At 42.8% G+C, this 21,547-nt stretch overlaps 1 protein-coding gene across 1 annotated transcript in view; it reads left to right on the top strand.

The window, feature by feature from the left end:
• The window catches only part of LOC126263067 (cytochrome P450 6k1-like), a 61,857-nt gene that overhangs the window by 14,124 nt on the left and 26,186 nt on the right, over window positions 1-21,547 (top strand). Inside the window, exons 3-6 of the mRNA XM_049960050.1 lie at window positions 2,477-2,715; window positions 7,426-7,688; window positions 12,836-13,023; window positions 21,151-21,372. Coding sequence (XP_049816007.1) covers window positions 2,477-2,715; window positions 7,426-7,688; window positions 12,836-13,023; window positions 21,151-21,372 — 912 coding nt within the window. The remainder of the gene's footprint in view (window positions 1-2,476; window positions 2,716-7,425; window positions 7,689-12,835; window positions 13,024-21,150; window positions 21,373-21,547) is intronic.

Below are 21,547 nucleotides of genomic sequence, written 5' to 3'. Positions count from 1 at the left end.
CACCACCGAATGAGTTACCATCCCATCTGAGCTGGACGACCAAGATGCCAGTGTAGCAGAATGACCTCACACAGAAGAGGGCATAACGTCATCCTGATGTCCATTCACAACGAATCAACAACGCTGAAGTCAGAAGCAATAACGTTGTTACAGCACATTGATGCTGCAGAGATAAGTAGACTGAAGGCCTAAAAGGAAGAGTTGTGACACCACAGTGTGTTATTGAGTGCTAAGAAGCTTAGACGACTAGGGCACTTTTAGTTAGCCTTGCCGAACGATGCTGCTTTTCGCATAGCCCAACAATTACAAATACCCTGGTTTGTACAGCTATATTCTTAGTGCTGCAGCTAACCAATTCTAAGGTGGAACCGGTAACACTCCATCTACAGTCTATCAAGACGACTACAATCTACATTGCCACCGCCAGTTAGATCTGATGCACTCTTCTGCTGAGAGCTGCTGCTGGCTCATCCTCACCTTTTCTGATAGGAAGACTTTGGTGCCTTCCAACACTAGGTCCCTGCAGGCCTCACTGAGGGGCCCCTGGAGATCTGATCAACCACTGCTATTCTGGGGGAGTGCATTAATTGCTGCTTCATGACAGACCAGTTCATGCCGAGCTGGTGGGCAGCTTTCCTAGATATTGCATCTGATGTCTATCAGAACGCCCTGGAAATCGGTTAGCAGAGCTGTAGTCCACTGGGCAGCCTTAACTGTATTTTCAGCACTGAGGCATCGACTAACGTTTGTGACGCAGCAGCTGCTATGTGAGCCACGACCACCATATCGATACTGCAGAACACACCTGCATCAGCAAATACAGGACTGAAAAGTGCTTCGTCAGCTCGCCTGGCTACCAGCAATGTGGGGAAGACGACTCTGCACTTGGTGTTAATAAATGTGTAAACTGGCAGTAATGTTTCATTCAAGATTCAGGCATCTAACAGATCGTCACCACCACATTCCGCATCACACTACTATGACGACTGGAGCGGCCACTGCCCTGGTCCTCTATAGAATGATGAATTTAAAACAAGTGCTGGGCCATGGAATGACTCCAATTATGTAATATCTTTGTCATCAGAACTCTCAGCGTTAATTACGGAATCAGAATTTCGTAATATAATTTCAATAAGCACATTTAAATGGATGCTACATGTGTTCTTCCCTAACAGCGTTCAAAGCTTCAGTATGCCCCCGCAGAGTAACATACAATGTGTAACAGCTTGCCACACTGCTGCGTAATGTGACGTTCAGTGCTGTGTGGCTCAACAGCTAAGTCAGTGAGTGCTTGCCTATGTGCCCAAATGTGTGAGGATTCTACTCTCCATCAGTGGTAAGATATTTATTTCTCAATCACCACATCTTTCTTGTTTGCTAGTTTTTAAAATTCCGAGTTGTGTCGTGATTTGGATCACATGTTAAACCTATAACTGAAGTCAGATTAGTGGTTGGAGAAAGATAGGACTTCCGGTAGGACCTGAAAGTTCTGGAGTACAGTATTATTTGAAAGTGAAGTGTGGGGCTTTGGCAACTGGATAAGAAGAAACTGGAAGTATTTGAAATTTAGTTCTGTCGATGAATGTGACCAAATATAGAGTAGGTTACGAATGAAAAACCTTACCAGACGAAGGAACAGATTACAGCCACATCTACTACGTCACCCAGGAGTAGTTCACCTAATGCTGGAAGATGCAGTGGGGGAGGGGGATATTAGGCTAAATATGTAAAACAGATTGTAGAGAATGTTGCATATGGTAGTTATGTAGATCTCAAAACATTAGCAGAAGCTAGAAGTTGGCGAAAGACAACATCAGACCAGTCTAAAGACTAATGACCTAGAAAAACGTATGTTATATTACAATAAAGTGCGAAAAGATGTATTTCTCCTATTCTTTGTTTTCTGACTGGCGCAGGTTTGTCAGTTGTCTTGTGTTGTTTAAGAGGTAAATGTGGAACGTGACCTGTCCTTGACGTGTGACTGTTGTTGGAAAAACATCCCATCCCCATTCCCCGCCCTTGCAACAGGTAAGTAACATTTACACTCATGTATACTAAATGATAGGACTGGGGCCCTAAATGAGACCGAGTAAATAAGTAAATGAATCATATTTTAATGAAGTTTATGAAGCTCGGTAAACAAACACATGGCAAGTCTTCATAAGTGCCTCTAAATTACCTATACTGAGTTAGCAGTCAGTATCTTTCATCATGGCAGAAAAAATGGTCGTTCATAAACGACCACAGGAAAAACAGTGAACATTCCCATAGCTGCAAACCACGGCACAGAGGCTAATGGATTATACACAGTGAAAGTTATTAAATTTTTTGTTCGTGGTAGCGTATTTGTAAATAGTTTCCTGCCATGAACTTCACCGTGATTTTTAGAGTACGGTTGTGTTAATAAATTGAACGGATATTCATTTTAGACACAGTATATTCGTGTCCGGTACTTAAAAATTCTATATTCTTTCAGGCAATCGTTTCGGCGGAATATACTTCTTCAAGCGACCGACCTTAGTGGTAGTGGACCCAGATTTGATCCGCAGCCTTCTCGTCAAGGATTTTTGGACTTTCCAGGACAGAGCGGCACCAATAAACCGAAAAGAACCTCTGTCCCAACATCTTTTAGCGTTGCGTGGGAACAAGTGGCGGAGGCTACGCGTGAAGCTGACGCCCACGTTTACATCTGGGAAGATGAAGATGATGTTCCAGGTGAGCCAGCTGCCTAGCCTTCACCAAAACACACTCCCCAATTTCGCATTTAATTCCCTTATATCGCCCATAATGCTGCTTTTTTCTGCCGTCTTCTCCTCACGAGCCTTTACTCCCCTATCTCTCTCAGCTGCCGATAGTGATCCGCGTCGTGGAAATTGCAAAACGTTCGTAAACAAGAACGCTGGTCTGCTTTCAGCCACTACTTCAAAAGACAAAGAGTTCTCTGTTGCATTACTTTTAGCGTTATTTAATTTGCGTTATTAAATTAGTGTATACATACCGTCCATTTGGAACGTGTCGCGTTTGCATATATCTTACACAGGCGGCCAGTTTCCCTCATACAGCATTCACAAGTGTTACTAGGTGGATGATATACTGATATTTTAATGTGTCTGATGCCTAGAATGTTCAAAAAACCATTCCACATACTAGAAGTAAACTGCGATAAATTGCCAAACAACTACCTCTCTGTTTTTATTACTTTAGTAAAGAAATCCTTTTCGAGTTTGGTGATCAGAGTTTTGATATTTGCTTCCAATATCAGACATAATTTAATAAATTTAGAAAATATACCCACTACTATCGCGCCACCACAAACGGCTGGACGGCTGGGAGTAGCCCGGAATTGTCCCCAACTTTGCTAGGGATGATACTTTGCATTTCTCTCTAGTGTAGGATAGGGCACTGTTTCGCCCACTGGCATTAGTCACCAGCGGCCAACTGTGCGCACACCTGTCTGGCTAAAATGTTCATGTGCACATACTCACCTATTATCTCTCTACACTTTTATGCCCCGTAATGCCCATAACTTAAATACACATGATCTATTAGGTGCTCAACACACTTTTCTGGGAACTGTAATCTACACAATTCCTTTTCTCATCCTTCCTACGAAACAGGACACCCTTACAAATTTTATAATAGTGAGGTATCTTTTCGCATCGCTTAATACCAAAATTTGCTTTAATAGATTTCAGTTCTGGGTCATGATTTTGTATTCATCGCATTTCGCTACACATTGCACGAATCTCTCTTTCCCCAACTACTCCTTGAAACTCTTCGTTTGCTTCTTCCTCATCATCGACATCTTCCCCAGCTTGTGGACACGCCGGTGCATCTGCGATGCTGTTCTCATTGCCTTTTATACAGAGTGATCATTAATAAAACCGACGAACTTCATGGACGGGTTCCTCATTGGAAATGGAGGAAAAAAGGTCCTATGAACATGTGTCCGGAAATGCATCGTTGTCACGTTAGATAGAGCTGACGAGTGACAGTTCCTCTGACCACGTGACGTGTGTTCCTTGTGTACTGCAGGCTGTGTGATAGACGCAGCGTACTGCAAGCAATATCATCTGGTATTCATATCGGGAACTAGCCGAGATGGTGTTTGTGTACGGCTAGGCAGATGGAAACGGTCGAGAGGAGCATGTATATATCAAAGCAAGTATCTTCACAGACAGCAACGACAATGCACAACGTTTCAAGCCCTTTTTGGACGTTTGTGTGATCATGGGTCCTTTCAGACAGACGAACGTATACGGAGGCGGCAGACTGCGCGTACATCACATTTGGAGGACCAGGTTCTACAGGACATTCAGACAAAACTTAGTACAAGTTTCAGGCCAGTGGCCCGCCAAAATGGTGTAAGCCAAAGTACGATTATGTGTATCCAGCATAACAGCCGCTACTATCCGTAACACCTCCAACATACGGGTAAAACATGGCGCCTGGTCAAAGAAACTGTCATTCGTCAGGGCCATCTACTGTGGCAGCGACGCATTTCTGGACACATGATCATAGGACCCTTTTTCCTCCACTTCAGTCAGAAAGCCGTCTCTGCAGTTTGTCAGTTTATTAATATTCACCCTCCAGACCGGCTGGTATAACTAAATTGCACCAAAAACATCGCCCAACGCACAAGACGTACGTTTATCAACCTACAATCCATCAGGAAACCAAGTGTATTATGGTCGAATAGTACAGTCATCTTGCGACCCTCTAAAAACATCCAGAACTTTATTAAGCTAGAGATACTAGAAGCGCACTGGGATTTATTTAACATACGGCTGGCGAAAGCCACACTTCTGTGTTCTATCTTTCTTCCATCTACTTTTTCTGGAATACCTCACATCCGATGACATAATCTGAACTGTTCAAAGCTGACAACATGTTGGGGTAGTACAAGTTAAACTTAGACTGTCTGTCATGACTAGGAATTCTCTGTCAGACTTATCCTTCATATCCATGTCGAGTTCTTTTTCAGAAGTTTACATAGGTTTCCAGAATGAGGTTTACATAGGTTTATTCAGTCCCCCATCACTCAGAAATTTTCAGTAGAAACTACACAACTTTAGATATGACTTTAATTGCGTCTTGGTAGTTGGGCTCTTGCACTCCGAAATTGCTTTAATTTTCTCACTGCTTATGATCTAAAAACTGAATTTATGCTCTAACAAATTCACATTTATCAAGTTTTAAAGTCATTCCTCCCCTGTTTAAGACTAAGAGCTCTTCTTCCAGAAACTCACAATGCTGACACCCAGATTCCGTAGCTATTAAAATATCGTCCACATAGACCCCAAGTTTTCTTATCAGTCGAACTCGAAATATGTGGCTTAGCACTCTCACAAAAACCGCAGCTGATACCGTTAATCCGAACGGCACAACTTTGAAACGGTAAATTCACCCTTAAAATGAAAAATCTCTGAGTCAACTGTTCTCTTCAGCCAACATAATTTTCCAAAAGTCAGAGACCCAATCGACACTCGATATCGGTTTTACATTCCTAAAATTCTATAAGAGTTCTTCCATGTTACCTGACTGATGGAGTTCTCTTACAATGACATCCCATTTGGAAGCGTCTAATACTATTCTAACTGAATTACCTTTCTTTTTAACTATTGGAACTGTTTTACAATAACGACTCCTACATTGTTCCACAGTATCCCATTCTAGCATTTGCTTTAATCTGGTTCACACAGGAACTCAACCAACAATAGCAATTACATACGGCTTTGCTGTGATAGGCTTATGTAATCTCATCGTAATAAAATATTCAAAATTTACCAGACTTGCCTGAGAAAGTCACTGACCGTGTTGCTGGTCCCGTCGGAGATTCGAGTCCTCCCTCGGGCATGGGTGTGTGTGTCTGTCCTTAGGATAATTTAGGTTAAGTAGTGTGTAATCTTAGGGACTGATGACCTTAGCAGTTAAGTCCCATAAGATTTCACACACATTTGAACTTTTTTTTGTCTGAGAAAATGTCATCATACCAACTCTACAGATTACAGAATTTGTCTTTTTTCAAGTTGGAAATATTTTGAAACGACCCAGTTATTTATTTTATTTGATTATTCATAGAATAGTTATCTCAATCTTCATTGATTCCTGTATGTTCAGTTCGCTAGTCTCCAGTTAAAAAATTTTTAGATTCCACTTTTTGTCTTTTACTTTTTAATTCAAATTCAAGATATTTCTGTACACAATTCAGAAAAGTTTTGTGCTTGCACCAAAAAATTGTACCCAGTACGTCATCTTTAACTAACCTGTTAACTGTAAAAAGCTTCATACTAAAACAACATGCACTACACGTAAAATCTAAATGCATTTCATTTTTTATAGGTTTACTCAGTCCACCAGTTACAGTTTTATTCTCAACAGTAGTGACCAGAAAAATTACTAATTTCCTGTTTTTATTTCCATTCACAGAATTTTACGAAATGGCCAACACATCACTATCAGAATTGAGGATCACACTTATTTTTTCGTTACCCATATTGATATCTATTCTTGGGTGAATATGTATTATTTCTTTCCTCTTTAAACACTTCTCCCTTAAAAGATCATTTTCGATGTCCCTTCCTTTCTCCTCCAAATTTGCGGTACACGTTGCAATTTTCGACTAACCCTCAATCTCATTATCTCAATTAAAAAATTCATTAAACCTTTCGTTCACTTTCATCTCATCTTTTTTCCTTTCAAAACCTCTTTTTCCGGAGCCCACAAGTGAGGCACTGTCTTCTCTACTTTTCTGTACCCTCTCAAGTCATTAATACAATATTTACTTTCTTCCTTGATGTACCATTCTTTGTTAAAATTATCTTCTAAGTCATTTTACTCCTCATCACCAATTTCTAAATTCTCCTGATTTATCTGTAAATTATCTGCTGAATTTAAATCCTCATCACAATCCCTAGTTTTACAATCGTTTCCAATATCAAATACACTCTTTCCTTTCTCCCAAGTAACAACCTCATCAATGAAACCTCTCCAAGATTAATTTCACTACTTAAATCTTCATCTTCCTTGAATAATACACCATTTAATTCTGCCAAAAACATCATAAGCTTTACCACAATTATTTTGATCAACCTTCACCAATACAAAACAAACTATTCCATTATTTCAAACTTCACTTTCATCAGTCAAAACACCAATAAATTGATCATAATGAAATATGCTTACCATCCAAGTACAATGTAATCTACCTTCAAGAATATGTTGAGCTGATAATCATCAGTAGTTAAGAATAAAGAACGTTTTATGTACATCTTGTAAATTTAATTCTTGAGGTACAGTACGTCTTCGAACTGATGGATTCACGTATGTGAGATATGGTAAGTTTTGAATTTGGGAGAAATATCTGCGGAAAGCTACGGCCACAAAACTTGCTGTCAGTAACGAAACGTTCCTGTGTCCTTGTAGACGATGGCAGACTGCGGCCGCGAGATGGTGAAGGCTCTGGAGGAGCCGGCGACACGGGGGGAGGTGATCGAGATGCGGGAGCTGAGCGCCCGCTACACCACGGACGTCGTCGCGTCCGTCGCCTTCGGCATCCAGGTCGACTCCCAGCGGGACCCGGAGAACGAGTTCCGCCAGTGGGGGCGGCGCATCTTCTCGCAGGGTCCGCTGAACACCCTGAACACACTTATCAGCTCTATAAATCCCAAACTTTTGACGCTACTAAGGTAAGCTCCAAAACTGCCACTTTTCGTATCCTGTACCAGTTTCGGTCGTTATGCACTGATGTAAATGGGAAGTGTAACACCACGAAACATCAGTCCGGTATTTGTCAAACGGTATGGAGAGGTACGTCACATAACGAGTATTAAATAATTAAATTTTTATTCAACTCGAACTGATGTCCGCCATCAGCATTGGTGTGAGGTGTGGCCACAGGGATGGACAATGTGGTATTTGTTGTGATAGGGTAGCAGACACTTTCTGAATGTTGTCCCCTGCGATACACAAAATGTGCTGTGCCAGACCATGAAGTTAGCTGAGGGGAGGGTGATATGAAGTGTGTTTTCCCATATACTCTCACGCTTGCATTATGAGCAAGCAGCCCATCAACGATGTGAACAACACTCCGGTTATGAAGGATATGACAAAAGGGTTTACCATTCTTACAACATACTGGGGATCTACCAAGCCACAATGACGAAACCAGCCCTCTTGTCACGTGCAATAGCTCCCTTCACCACGATTGCAAGAGTTGGAGAGTTCCACTCGCAAATAGAGCGAGGGAGAAACGTCTGCTTGTACGCCTCCGTATGAATCCTAAACTCTCGTATCTCATTTTCGTGGTCAGTATGCGCGATATATGCTGGCGGCAGTGATATCGTTCGGCAGTCAGCTTCAAATACCGGTTCTCTAAATTTTCTCAATAGTATTTCTTGAGAAGAACGTCGCCTTCCCTACAGAGATTCCCATTTGAGTTCCCAAAGCACCTCCGTAACAGTTACATCTTGTGCGAACTACTGGTAACAATTCTTGCAGCCCATCTCTGAATTGCTTCAATATCTTCCTTCAAACCAACGTGGTGCAGATCCCAAACACTAGAGCAGTACTGAAGAGTAGGTCGCACCAGCAACCTATATGTGGTCTCTTTTACACGTGAACCACTCTTTCCTAAAATTCTCCCAATAAACTGAAGTCTACTTTCGTCTTCCCCTGCAAAAAACCGATGTTAAGGGTATTGGACTGTAATTTTGAGGATCCGTCCTTCTACCCTTTTTATATACAGGCGTCGCCTGCGCTTTTTTTCCAATTTCCTAAACCACGGTGGGTCTTTTCCGTCCGTAACCCACATTTTCGGCACGTACTGTATCCGAACATTACAGGTTTGTTCTTCCCACTCATTCACATTAACTTACATTTTTCCTCATTCAGGGCTAGCTTCCATTCATCGCACCAACAGGAAATTTTGTCTAAGTCGTCTCGTATCTTCCAACAGTCACTCAAACTTGTGTTATAACTTTTATAAAAGATCAATCCCGTGTTGATATATTAATCATCCATTAACAGCTGACAAAAATATTGACAGTGCCACCATTTCATTAATACTATTTCAGCATGCAAGTTCATTTAGATTCTGATAACTGTGATAACCTTTAATGCATGCTATGAACAACCTACAAAGTTAAAGGACAAAATCAGTTTAGAAGACGCATGGGGCAGGTAGTCAGGTAAAAGGTTTACTAGTTAAAGTGATTGTTGTGAGGGCGATAGCGTAGATTCGCCTGTCGCCTTTCAAAACATCCTGCAAGTCGAGTGAAGTCTTGTAAAACCTCATACACTTGCTTTTCGCTTCTCTCCATTTAACAGTTTTGTTACTTACTAAGGGCTTGCACAAGAATTTTAATATTAATTAGTGTGTTAAGCCTTTTAGTAAACATGACTTTTACAGATAGATCTGTTTTTAGGGAAAGTAAGTGATGTTAACAATATATTGCTTTACAAGAGCTTATTATTGATTGGTATTATTAATTTGTCGATATACTGAATCATGAGTACAATAGAAAGAAAAATTACAGAGAAATAATCAAAATTGAAAGATACCCAATGTAACAGTAAAAGACAAAATAGGGATTAAGAATAAATTACGAATATGAAACATCCATTTGTATTGTAAACACCATCAGTATTGTGTATTATATCCTCTAATATTACTCAACATTGGCACTTACATTTCATGCTGGTCTTGTGGGTATGCTATGTTTCGATGTCCCTCTGTAACGTTCTAGCAACACTGGACCCACTTAACGACCATCATGTACTCCACCAATCTTAATCCATAGGAACTGTTTTCTTCTGTGCGGAAAGTACTGAAATATGACCCCATAAGGATGACATTTTAATCAACTTATCCTGCAGGCATGGAAATACTGGAGTCTCAGTTTGGCAGCATTCGACCAAGATGTTGACGGTGTAACATATTCCAATTTCATCAGCGTATGTGCACGACATGTGAGTGCTGACTGTGCTGTAACGTCGTGTCACTCATTCTGGGGTTGCCTACAGTGGGAGTGACCCATAAGCTTCTCCCAGTACTGTTATGCCAAATAATGACTTTAATGATTACTATCTAATAAAGTAAAATCGGCTTGCATGTGCGATGGAACATTGCACCGTTCTGAACAACACGGGCACTGGAATGTCGTATTCATCTGCCGACACCAGGCAAGCGACTTTCAATTAAAATGTCTCGCCTGTATGAGAACATACATAATGGATGTACGACTGCAGGTTGTAGACACGTGGTTCATAACATATATTAGTTTGGGTTTGTACTTGGAACGTGCTCGGATAGCCTAATGGTAAGGCGCACCTTCGATATAAGCGGGAAATCCGGGTTCGAGTCCCAGTTCGGCACAAATTTTTACTGTCGTCATTCCATTATATGTACATCTGACGGTTACCCACGTTCGCAACTGCAAATACATTCCATGTATTTCATAATGGCGGTAGTCACCGCAGTGCCTCCTCCTTTTGACATGCATGCATGTCCGAAGAAACATTGCATTGTACTTCTGAGCAACACAGGAACTCCTGTATTGTAAATAAGTCCACAGAACACCAACTGACGAAAGAAGATTCTGTTTTATATGAAACAAACACAACTGAGGAATCATTTACTTCTCCCAGTACTATGGACACGAGCACAAATCAAGCAGAAAACTAGCAACATATTTACAAAACGATACACAGAAGAAGTCATAGTCACATCACAATGCAATGAAACCAGTTCTGTTTATCACGAAACAAAAACAGTGTGGGAAACTTTAAATCACGCGCTAAGAAAACGAGATGATGACTCGATACACTTTCACCATTTCAAGTGCGTTGGCAACGAATCAAGATCGTGATACCGAAAGTCCCTCTATAAGTTTCGTCCTCGTGGCCAACACAGCGAAACATGCAAATGGCTCTGAGCGCTATGGGACTTAACTTCTTTGGTCATCAGTCCCCTAGAACTTAGAACAGCTTAAACCTAACTAACCTAAGGACAGCACACACATCCATGCCCGAAGCAGGATTCGAACCTGCGACCGCAGCGGTCGCGCGGTTCCAGATTGTAGCACCCAGAACCGCTTGGCCACTCCGGCCGGCGCGAAACATGCAATCACCTCTTAGTGTGCAGTCGACTGTGCGGCTGGTCCCGGCGGAGGTTCGAGTCCTCCCTCGGGCATGGGTGTGAGTGTTTGTCCTTAGGAAAATTTAGGTTGAGTAGTATGTAAGCTTAGGGACTGATAACCTTAGCAGTTAAGTCCCATAAGATTTCACGCACATCTGAACATTTTTTTTGTGGCAGTCGAGCATGGCGCCTCTCGACAAGCCTATTAAAGCCACCACACCGTCTCCCTCCTCCGTCCGCCACTTGGAAGCACTTGTCACGTCACATCTCACCCTGCCAAAAGTATTAGTATGCGAATAGCTCGGGTATTTCTAACACCTGTAATCGTCGGCCGTCCAGCATCACACTCCGGTTTTCTCGGTGTTTGTTCGGAGTTTCTGGACAATATGACTTCACAACTTCCTGGCAGATTGAATCTGGATGCTTGAGTTGTACCCGAACCTGGAACGTCACCTCCAAGAGTGCCGCTCCAGAAAGCTGCGCAGGAGAGAGTCTTTCAAGTTTCGAAAGTAGGAGAGCACTGCCGGAAATGAAGCCTGAGTCGTGTCTGAATAGCTCAGTCAGAAAGAGCAATATCTGCAAAATTCAAGCTTCTGGGTTCGAGCCCTGGTGTGACACACAGCTATAATCTGCGAAGACGTTTCGAAAAAGCGCGCGGTTCGCAAGAAAATGGAAGATTATTTCTGGAGTAGTATGTACATATCGTTTACATTGCTAAAACAAAAAGGGTGAAGTGATACGACTATAATGTCCCTCACGTTGCAAGGCTGCCCTAATTTCAACCAACCTGCGCTTCCCACTGTACTAACCACCTACAACCAATGAGAGGTAGCATTTTTTGGGACATTTTCTCGTGGTGGACGGGAATTGCTCTCCTCAGACAGCGAGGTGACTGCCCTCTGGCGACGCAGTTTTGCTCATTGCTGCCTGCAGCAATAGTTTTTAAGGCTTCGTAACATGAAAGGCGTTTCTCCACTCTCTGCCGCCACGCGGAAACAAATATCAACTCCACGTTACCCTTTCGTCGCCCGCTTCCCCCCCCCCCCCCCTCTCTCTCTCTCTCACCCTCTCTCTCTCCCTCTCCAGCCGGTCGTTGTGGCCGAGCGGTTCTAGGCGCTTATATACGGAATCGCGCTGCTGCTGCGGTCGCAGGTTCGAATCCTGCCTCGGGTATGGATGTGTGTAATGTCCTTAGGTTAATTAGGCATAAGTAGTTCTAAGCTGCGCGGGATTAGCCGAGCGGTCGCAGGCGCTGCAGTCAAGGAATGTGCGGCTGGTCCCGGCGGACGTTCGAGTCCTCCCTCGGGCATGGGTGTATGTGTTTGCCTTAGGATAACTTAGATTAAGTAGTGTGTGCGCTTAGGGACTGATGACTTTAGCAGTTAAGTCCCATAAGATTTCACACACATTTGAACATTTTGAGTATTTCTAAATCTAGGGCACTGATGACCTCAGATGTTAAGTTACATAGTGCTTAGAGCCATTTGAACCATTTTTGATATCTCTCCCCGCTTAGAGGTGCCTTCTGGCGTGACACACACACACACACACACACACACACATCTCAAAAGTGATACCAATGTGAGATCATTGGTGCTGATGTGTGCTGATCTCATGGACACGTTAGCAAGGGAGATTATAGTTGTTGTTTAATACAACGAGCAAATCATTAATTACAATTTGTTCCTTTTCTCGCAGGATACAAAGTAATATTTCAGTCATCTCGGAGTACTTCCGCGGGATGGTGAGGGAGACAGTGAAGTACAGGGAGGAGAACAACATAACGAGGAACGACTTCATGCAGCTGATGATCCAGCTCAAGAACGAGGGAAGCGTCGACAGCCGCAAGGGCGGAGAACACAAGGAGACAGAGGCAGACGCCTGGAGTAAGTAACGTCCTCAGGTTCTTCATTTATTTAACACCTCTTTGCTTTACGTACCACAATGTAAACAAAAATAGGGGCATCTGATTGACGTAGGAGCTCTACGTTCACATTCACCTGCGAAATTCGTCCAGTGTTTACATTCACTCGCATACAGCGCGTCTCTCGATTCTGCTTTCGTAACTACTCAGTGCAAAGCACATGCGAAAAGAAGACATAAATCCTATATCAGAACAGGCCTCCAAAGGCCCATCCGTACCGACCGACCGCCGTGTCATCCTCAGGAGATAGGCGTCATTGGATGCGGATATGAAGGGACATGTGGTCTGCGCACCGTTCCCCTGGTCATTGTAAGTTTTCGTGACGCGAGCCGCTAATTCTCAGTCAAGCAACTCCTCAATTTGCCTCACAAGGGCTCACTGCACCCCGATTGCCAACAACGCTCGGTAGACATGAACTGCAAACACAGCCAGACAAAGCTTAACTGCGGTGATCTGACGAGAAGCGGTGTTACCACTGCGGCAAGGCCTTTCGCTTAAGAGATATATAAACGCAAATTTTCATACCACAAAAAGGTATCATGTGTGTCTGTCTCCTATGCAGAACAAGATGCGACGTTACAAAAAAAACAGCCCCTTGGATAACTTTCCGCAATGCTCCGTCTTCGTAGCCTCCCATAACCTGGTCACATGAATGCCCATGAGGTGGTTTGTAGGGCGGGGGGAGGAAGGCTGGACTTAAGGGTGGTTGTTGTTGTTGTTGTGGTCTTCAGTCCTGAGACTGGTTTGATGCAAATCTCCATGCTACTCTATCCTGTGCAAGCTTCTTCATCTCCCAGTACTTACTGCAACCTACATCCTTCTGAATCTGCTTAGTGTATTCATCTCTTGGTCTCCCTCTACGATTTTTACGCTCCACGCTGCCCTCCAATACTAAATTGGTGATCCCTTGATGCCTCAGAACATTTCCTACCAACCGATCCCTTCTTCTAGTCAAGTTGTGCCACAAATTACTCTTCTCCCCAATTCTATTCAATACCTCCTCATTAGTTATGTGATCTACCCATCTAATCTTCAGCATTCTTCTGTAGCATCACATTACGAAAGCTTCTATTCTCTTCTTGTCCAAACTACTTATCGTCCATGTTTCACTCCCATACATGGCTACACTCCATACAAATACTTTCAGAAACGACTTCCTTATACTTAAATCTATACTCATTTTAACAAATTTCTCTTCTTCAGAAATGCTTTCCTTGGCATCGCCAGTCTACATTTTATATCCTCTCTGCTTCGACCATGATCAGTTATTTTGCTCCCCAAATAGCAAAACTCCTTTACTACTATAAGTGTCTCATTTCCTAACCTAATTTCCTCAGCATCACCCGACTTAATTCGACTACATTCCATTGTCCTCGTTTTGCTTTTGTTGATTTTCATCTTATATCCTCCTTTCAAGACACTGTCCATTCCGTTCAGCTGCTCTTCCAAGTCCTTTGCTGTCTCTGACAGAATTACAATGTCATCGGCGAACCTCAAAGTTTTAATTTCTTCTCCGTGGATTTTAATACCTACTCCGAATTTTTCTTTTGTTTCCTTTACTGCTTGCTCAATATACAGATTGAATAGCATCGGGGAGATGCTACAACCCTGTCTCAATCCCTTCCCAACCACTGCTTCCCGCTCATGTCCCTCGACTCTTATAACTGCCATCTGGTTTCTGTACAAATTGTAAAAATTTTTAATATTTTGGAAGACGAGTGAAGACTTGTAGTTAGCCATAAAACAGTTCTGGTTACGAACCTGTTAAAAACCTGCCTACTACCGTCTTTTAAATCATTTTAGTGAAAGTAAAACAGGTGACTACACGTTTCCCCGAGAGACAGGGAGAGGGCGGGGTTGGGGCGCCGGGTATGGGTGCCCTTTTCTAGTCAGGATATTTCGGTACTTTGCTCCTGTGGCCGTTTGCCTATTTTGAACATAATCTGTTAGCAGCACACCATGAGAATCGCAAAACACAGTCAGCACAACATTGCCTGATGGTTAGTGAGTTACTGCTGTGGTAAATCCCCATGTTTCCACTGCTTGCTTTACTATTTTGTATCGAGGCTATAGCGATACACGTAGCACTCGTCCATGCAGATTAGGTGGCCTAACACAGCTGATACATTTTCGTACGCGAAAAAATCGGGTGGAAGGAACAGAAAGGAAATGTGGTGAGAAACAGATAGGCGAGCTTTGCATTCTGCACACTTAGAGAGCACAGTTCCCTGGGTCTCCACACTATTAACGCTGCCTCCTTTACATCTGGCGAGGGCTCTGTCAGTCCACAGTTTTTCTGTTTTTACTGGAATTTATTTTATTCAATTTGGTAAAGTCTGTTTTCTGCGATTTTGAAAATCTTTCCTTTGAATCTAATTATTTGTTTCATTCAAGCTCAGCTTACAATTGGGAATTAGAGGTTACCTTCTTAAATGGATTGTTAACTTGCTAGTCTGACAAAATCTTCGCTGTACACCCCCCCCCCCCCCCTCCCCATGGCGAATACTCTCGGAGTGAAATGTATCACCAATAATCTCTATGACCTTAATCCAAATGTTTCTGATGTGAATGCAAACATCTGTGATACAATAATTGACTACTGAAATTTTTTTTGTATTGTATGTTTAGTGATCCAGCTTTAGCAAACAGTAAAGGTTGTTAATCTGCTACTGGGCAGGCCAAATGGAGCGGCGAGACTTGGAAATTACTGCCGCACTGGAGCTCGAACCTGGACGCTCTGCTTTTCTCCAACGGTTGCCGTAACTGCTTCGGCCATCCGGACACACTTTCCGTCAGACCCAAATTCCCAGTTTCCCACTCGGCACACAGGAACGACCCCCGTCCATTAACTCCCTACCCGCAGATTTCTGATTCCCGTAGGAGTTAGGACATTGTTTGTGCATCCACAATGAAACTTTGTGATCAAACAGCAAACTGTCCGACAAAACATAGTTCGTGTCTGCAAAGCTATATTTCTGCTGCTACTTCGGTTGAGTGTAATTTTTTTTTAATTTGTGATCAGTCACGGAACCGAACCGACAGCGATCTTTGCATGTTCAAAATGTCGTACAAGAAGATGAAAGCTGAACCGGGACTAATTTTCACTGTTACCTCTCTCGACACTACGGTGGTACGCCGGCCTTCGAACACGGGAGCCTATATTTGTCTCGCATTTCACGGTTCTTGGTAGAGAGACGATCAACCGTTTCGTTCGTCGTCATTCAGACTTGTTTGACCACAGTGGAAGCGACTGTGCCATCTAATCACCGCGTCATATGACGAACCGTTGCTTCCGCACACTACCACGAACTAGCATGGATTGTTGCGGCGGTCTTCCCATCTAAGTGCAGAAAACGCATTACGGCACGATATTTCACTACATCAATGTGCCGCATCGATCTGTTACGGCTCCTCAAGCGGCAGTCTTCGGTGCCGTGGCGGAACATTTCATTGTGTCCCATGACTGCAGACATCTAGCTGTAAGAAAACAAAAAGAAAAGTAATTATGTAATTTTATGTTTTCGAGGTGATAATTAAAACTTAATGATTACTCCTCGCAAGTACAGTCATATCAGCGGGCAGCGCGACCAGTCATACAAATGATATCTGTCAGAAAGGTCTGTTTGATGTATTAACACTTCGGATACACAGGCAATACGAACGTTGCATTAACAAATCTTTTTCGTGTGGCTAAGCCAGTCTGCCACTGAGTGTTTCTCTAACAAGATGAAATCTTGCTACCAGGAGCTCCCTGCCACATTACGAGATTAGTGTACAACATACTTGGTAATTGTGGAAATAGGAATGTGACACTTAGCTTGGCATTATGTCACCGAGATACGTTACATCCCTCACTGTAAATGAAACAGAACTCGCAATCGTACATGGGACATACATCGTCAATGTGCAAACTGCGTGTCCATCGTAAACCAGCGACCTGTGCGAAATTTTCGCACTTTTAAATAAGGACAGTATTTGGAACACGTGTACTTGTTGGGATAAGGGTAGTTGCAGGAATGCCGCCTTTCTCTCCGAGCAGGTGTTTGAGCTGCACCCACCCTTTTCAAGCGACGCCTCTAACAGCTTCTGCTGTTCTTTTCCTTGGCATCGTAAGCTTGTCATTTATTGTTAATGACAGTAATATTTACACAGCCCTGTTGTTGAAAAGTTAATAATTCATGAGCAAAAACAAACACAAAATAAAAGAAGCAAAGAAATTTAATTTACTACTCATGGAAGTATTTGACTGTTATTAGTTCTTACAATTTCTATCGACCGTAAGCTTTACCATTTACTCGTTCTTTAAAAGAAGTTTAATGGGAAATAACATAAAATACAATAAGTAAATAAATGTATGAGTTAGAGTATGATGTTCGCTCCTTACCATGCATATTATCAAGGCCACAATAACCTCTAACTGTTTTTGAGATTTTAATTTCACTTAGCACTTTTTGTAAGCACAACATGCCATAGTAACAACAGCTAAATCACAATCTAGGCGACAATGACTAAATGTGTTTGTCGTTTCGAAAAGTATATTCGGTTAGAATAACTTATACGACGAGCAGAGATAATGGACTACCGCAGTGGTCACGGTTATTATCTATGACAATGCTGTACACAAATTATCCAATTAATAAGTACTTTAAAATAAATAAAAAGGTATTTGTCATAAGGTAATATGAGAAAAGGAGTCTCTTATTCGTGATTAATACGTTAGCTTCGTAAAATATAGGCATGAAGCCTATGATAGCTATAAATCTCTTCCATTACACAATTTTTCACAAATAATACGTTTTAGCGCTAAATCGATTTGCAATGTCAGAAGCCGGTAAAAAAAAAACGTTCTAGCTACGCCTCACTCATCCCAGTACGATTGGCATGTGTTGAGAAGAAGCGATGTTGCCTTGAGAAATAATATAAAAAATTTTTCAGTTTATTGTTAAAGAAATATGTTACGTCTTTGAGAGCCAATATGGTAGAGGCAACTGTTGTTAACTTTTATATCCTTCCCCACCCGAGTCCAGGTTAGCTGTGTTCGGCCTGTAACGAATATGTCGACAAGGTATCAGGCCCTTATCTTATTTCTTTCTTGCAACTTTATGAGGTCAATAATATCTGAATATGAGATACATCATCTTTTGTGTGTGTGTGTGTGTGTGTGTGTGTGTGTGTGTGTGTGTGTGTGTGTGTGTGTGTGTGAACATTCAAGTGTTCAAATATTACGCGGAAAAGAAAGTAACACCAGAAAACACGAATACTTGTAACAGCGGTGTTCACTGTTATAGCAAATAGATAGCTTTCACAGCTTTCCTCTGTAAGTTCCGAAATTGTTGAGAAATGTATTACAGTACACGACTAGTGTTTGCATAGTTCTGACGTCACAGTTTACCGCGTGTGACGACAAACAGCCAATGACGGATTCCTCTACAGAGTCGTAGAAGCGAACTGCGGCAGCAGTTGATCCGAAACCCAGTAGGCAAAAAGCATTGACAGCTAAGGAACAAATACAGAAGAAAATTAATCAACAGCCTGAAGTCGTGATTCTTGTACAGCGATCTAGCACAATTTTTAAAAGCATAAGTCATTATTAGATAACAATTCTTGCATTCGTCGATCTTCTATGATAGAATGCACTCCACTTCTTTTCACAGCGGGAAAAGATAGTACATATTCCCATTTTTATTTCTGTGTCCTGACAACTCCATCTGTTACTTTCCGCTTTAATTGCAGTCAATTTCAAAGGCACAAGGTTTCTTCTTCAGGCACATAATTAAGGAATCGACGCATAGCACAGCCGTTAAGTAAACCATGTGGACATGAGGTAGCTCAGTCAACCATCAACAGGTATGATGATTTAGATTCCTGGATTATGTGCCCAAACGTCAAGTCTTGTGGATTCTAGTTCGATTACGATTAAAGTGGAGAACATTAAATGTACGAGGGCTATTCCGAAAGTAAGGTCCGATAGGTCGCGAAATGGAAACCACGGTAAAAATCAAAAATGTTTTATTTGCAACAGTTAGATACACCTTGCAGCTACTTATCTCCATAGTCGCCGACCCGACTTAGACGTGTATCGTAGCGTTGTACCAACTTTCCCATACCCTCGCTATAGAAGGCAGCCGCCAGTGCTCTCCGCCAATTCTCTACGCTGGCCTACGGCTCGTTGTCTTGTGCCGAAATGTTGTCTTCATAACCAGCGGTTCATGTGACCAGAGCTGAAACTCAGAGGGAGACAATTACGGGCTGTATTGTGGGTACTCTCACATTTCCATTTGAAAACGATGCAGGAGCATCTTCATTGCCCCTGCAGAATGCGGCTGAGAATTGTCTTGAAGACGAAACAGCACGACAGTTATGTAATGTTAGCTGCATAGCTTCAGGGGAAATTTCTCACCAGGCCCCCGTACTTGGCGGCAGACACTATTTTCTAGACATCTTTACGCACTCACTGCGAGCTCAGAAATGAGAAGAGCGACGTGATGCTAACTGGGGTTATACTAGAGACACTACCCAACACATCTGTGCAAAGCTTTATCGGATTTTCATAGTCGTTTCCATTTCGTGACCGATCGGACCTTACTTTCGGAATAGCCCTCGTAGATATACTGGACATGGAACTATAAAACGTAAGAAACAGTATTTACTTTCCGGCCTGAACAGCTTCTACTAACAGACCAAGGATACTACGAAGGTAATCCCAAAGTAAGGTCTCCTATTTTTTTATAAGTACAGAACTCTGTTTTTGTGGCAATTGGTCACACTGTTATGAAGAGTGCTTCACGCGCTGTGTGTAAACATGCGTACGGCGCGCTGAGGCGCTCAGTCTTGGCTTGGCAGCCGTTGAGAACGCAGCTCCCGTTGGATGTTACCGCCAAATGCGAATTGCGCTCAGTTATTCGTTTTTTGAACGCAAAGGTCACTTCGCCGATTGAAATCCATCGCCAATTGACAGAAGTGTATGAGTCGTGCATGGGTGTGAAAAATGTTCGTGAGTGGTGTAGAGAGTTTGCAGTTGGTCGGACCGAAATTCACGACGAACAAAGGAGCGGGAGACCGTCAATTTCTGGGGAGACAGTGTTGAAGGTTGAGCAAAGCATGCGTGAAGATCGGCGGATCACCCTGGATGATCTCTGCACGTTGGCTCCTGAGGTTCCACGAAGCACTGCTCACAGAATTGTAACGGAAACAACATTGAACTACCGGAGGTGTGCGCAAGATAGGTGCCACGCATGCTGACTGAGGACCACATGCGGCAACGAGCTGATGCTTCCCGCGCATTTCTTCACCGCCTTGCAGCCGAACAGGACAACTTTATGGACTCAGTTGTCACGGGTGACGAAACCTGGGCATACCACTTTACACCTGAGACCAAGCAACAATCACGCCAGTGGCGACATCCTTCTTCGCCAAAGCCGCGGACATTCAAACAAACACGGTCTGCCGGTAAAGTCATGACAGCCGTTTTTTGGGATCGGAAAGGGGTATTGTTGGTCGACTTTATGCCCACTGGGACCACAATTAACGCTGACAGGTACTGTGAGACTCTGAAAAAACTCAAACGGGCAATTCAGAACCGGAGAAGAGGAATGTTGAGCAAGAACGTATACATTCTCCATGACAACGCTCGCCCACACATCGCTCGGCAAACCGTTGCTCTCCTGCAACAGTTTCAGTGGAACATAATCACCCACCCACTCTATAGGCCTGACTTGGCGCCCAGTGATTATCACCTCTTCCCTAAGTTAAAAGAACATTTGGCTGGAAAGCGATTCAGCTCCGACAACGAGGTGAAAGAAGAAGTTCATAGTTTGCTGAACAGCATGGCGGCGAGCTGGTATGACACGGGAATACAAAAACTGCCACAGCGTCTACAAAAATGCATCGATAGAAATGGTGATTATGTCGAAAAATAGCTAAGTGTTTATGCTGTAAACTGATGTAAACCATTGTAGAAATAAACAGGACTATGTACTTATAAAAAATAGGAGACCTTACTTTTGGGATTACCCTCGTACGTTCATACTTTGGTTCTCCAAACTTTATAAATAGGGAGATAAATGTAAAAGTTGCCGATCTCTTTCAGAGTTATCGATCGACGAAGTCGCAGCCCAGGCGTTTGTGTTTTTCGCCGCGGGTTTCGAGACCTCGTCTACCGCCATGAGCTTCGCCCTCCACGAGCTGGCTCACCACCCAGACATCCAAGCGCGTCTGCAGGACGAGATTGATTCAGTCCTCAAGCAGCACGAGGGACAAGTCACATATGATTCTATAAGCAGTATGCCCTATCTCGACAAAGTAGTCGCAGGTATGTATGACTGTGTAATATGTTCTCTCAAAACTTCGTCACAAGTTAAATAAGCTGCACAGTTGCGAATAACGTTGTTTTTTCTATCGAGAAGGAAAATATCATTATGTATTATTTTGATCCTTCAGACGCAATCATCGTGAACTAATAGTTATGAAATCAACGCTCTAATTGC

Source organism: Schistocerca nitens, chromosome 6 (genome assembly GCF_023898315.1).
Source record: "Schistocerca nitens isolate TAMUIC-IGC-003100 chromosome 6, iqSchNite1.1, whole genome shotgun sequence".
NCBI classification, from domain to species: domain Eukaryota; kingdom Metazoa; phylum Arthropoda; class Insecta; order Orthoptera; family Acrididae; genus Schistocerca; species Schistocerca nitens.
Note: the sequence above shows the minus strand (reverse complement) of the source record. Positions and strands in the feature narration are given on the sequence as shown.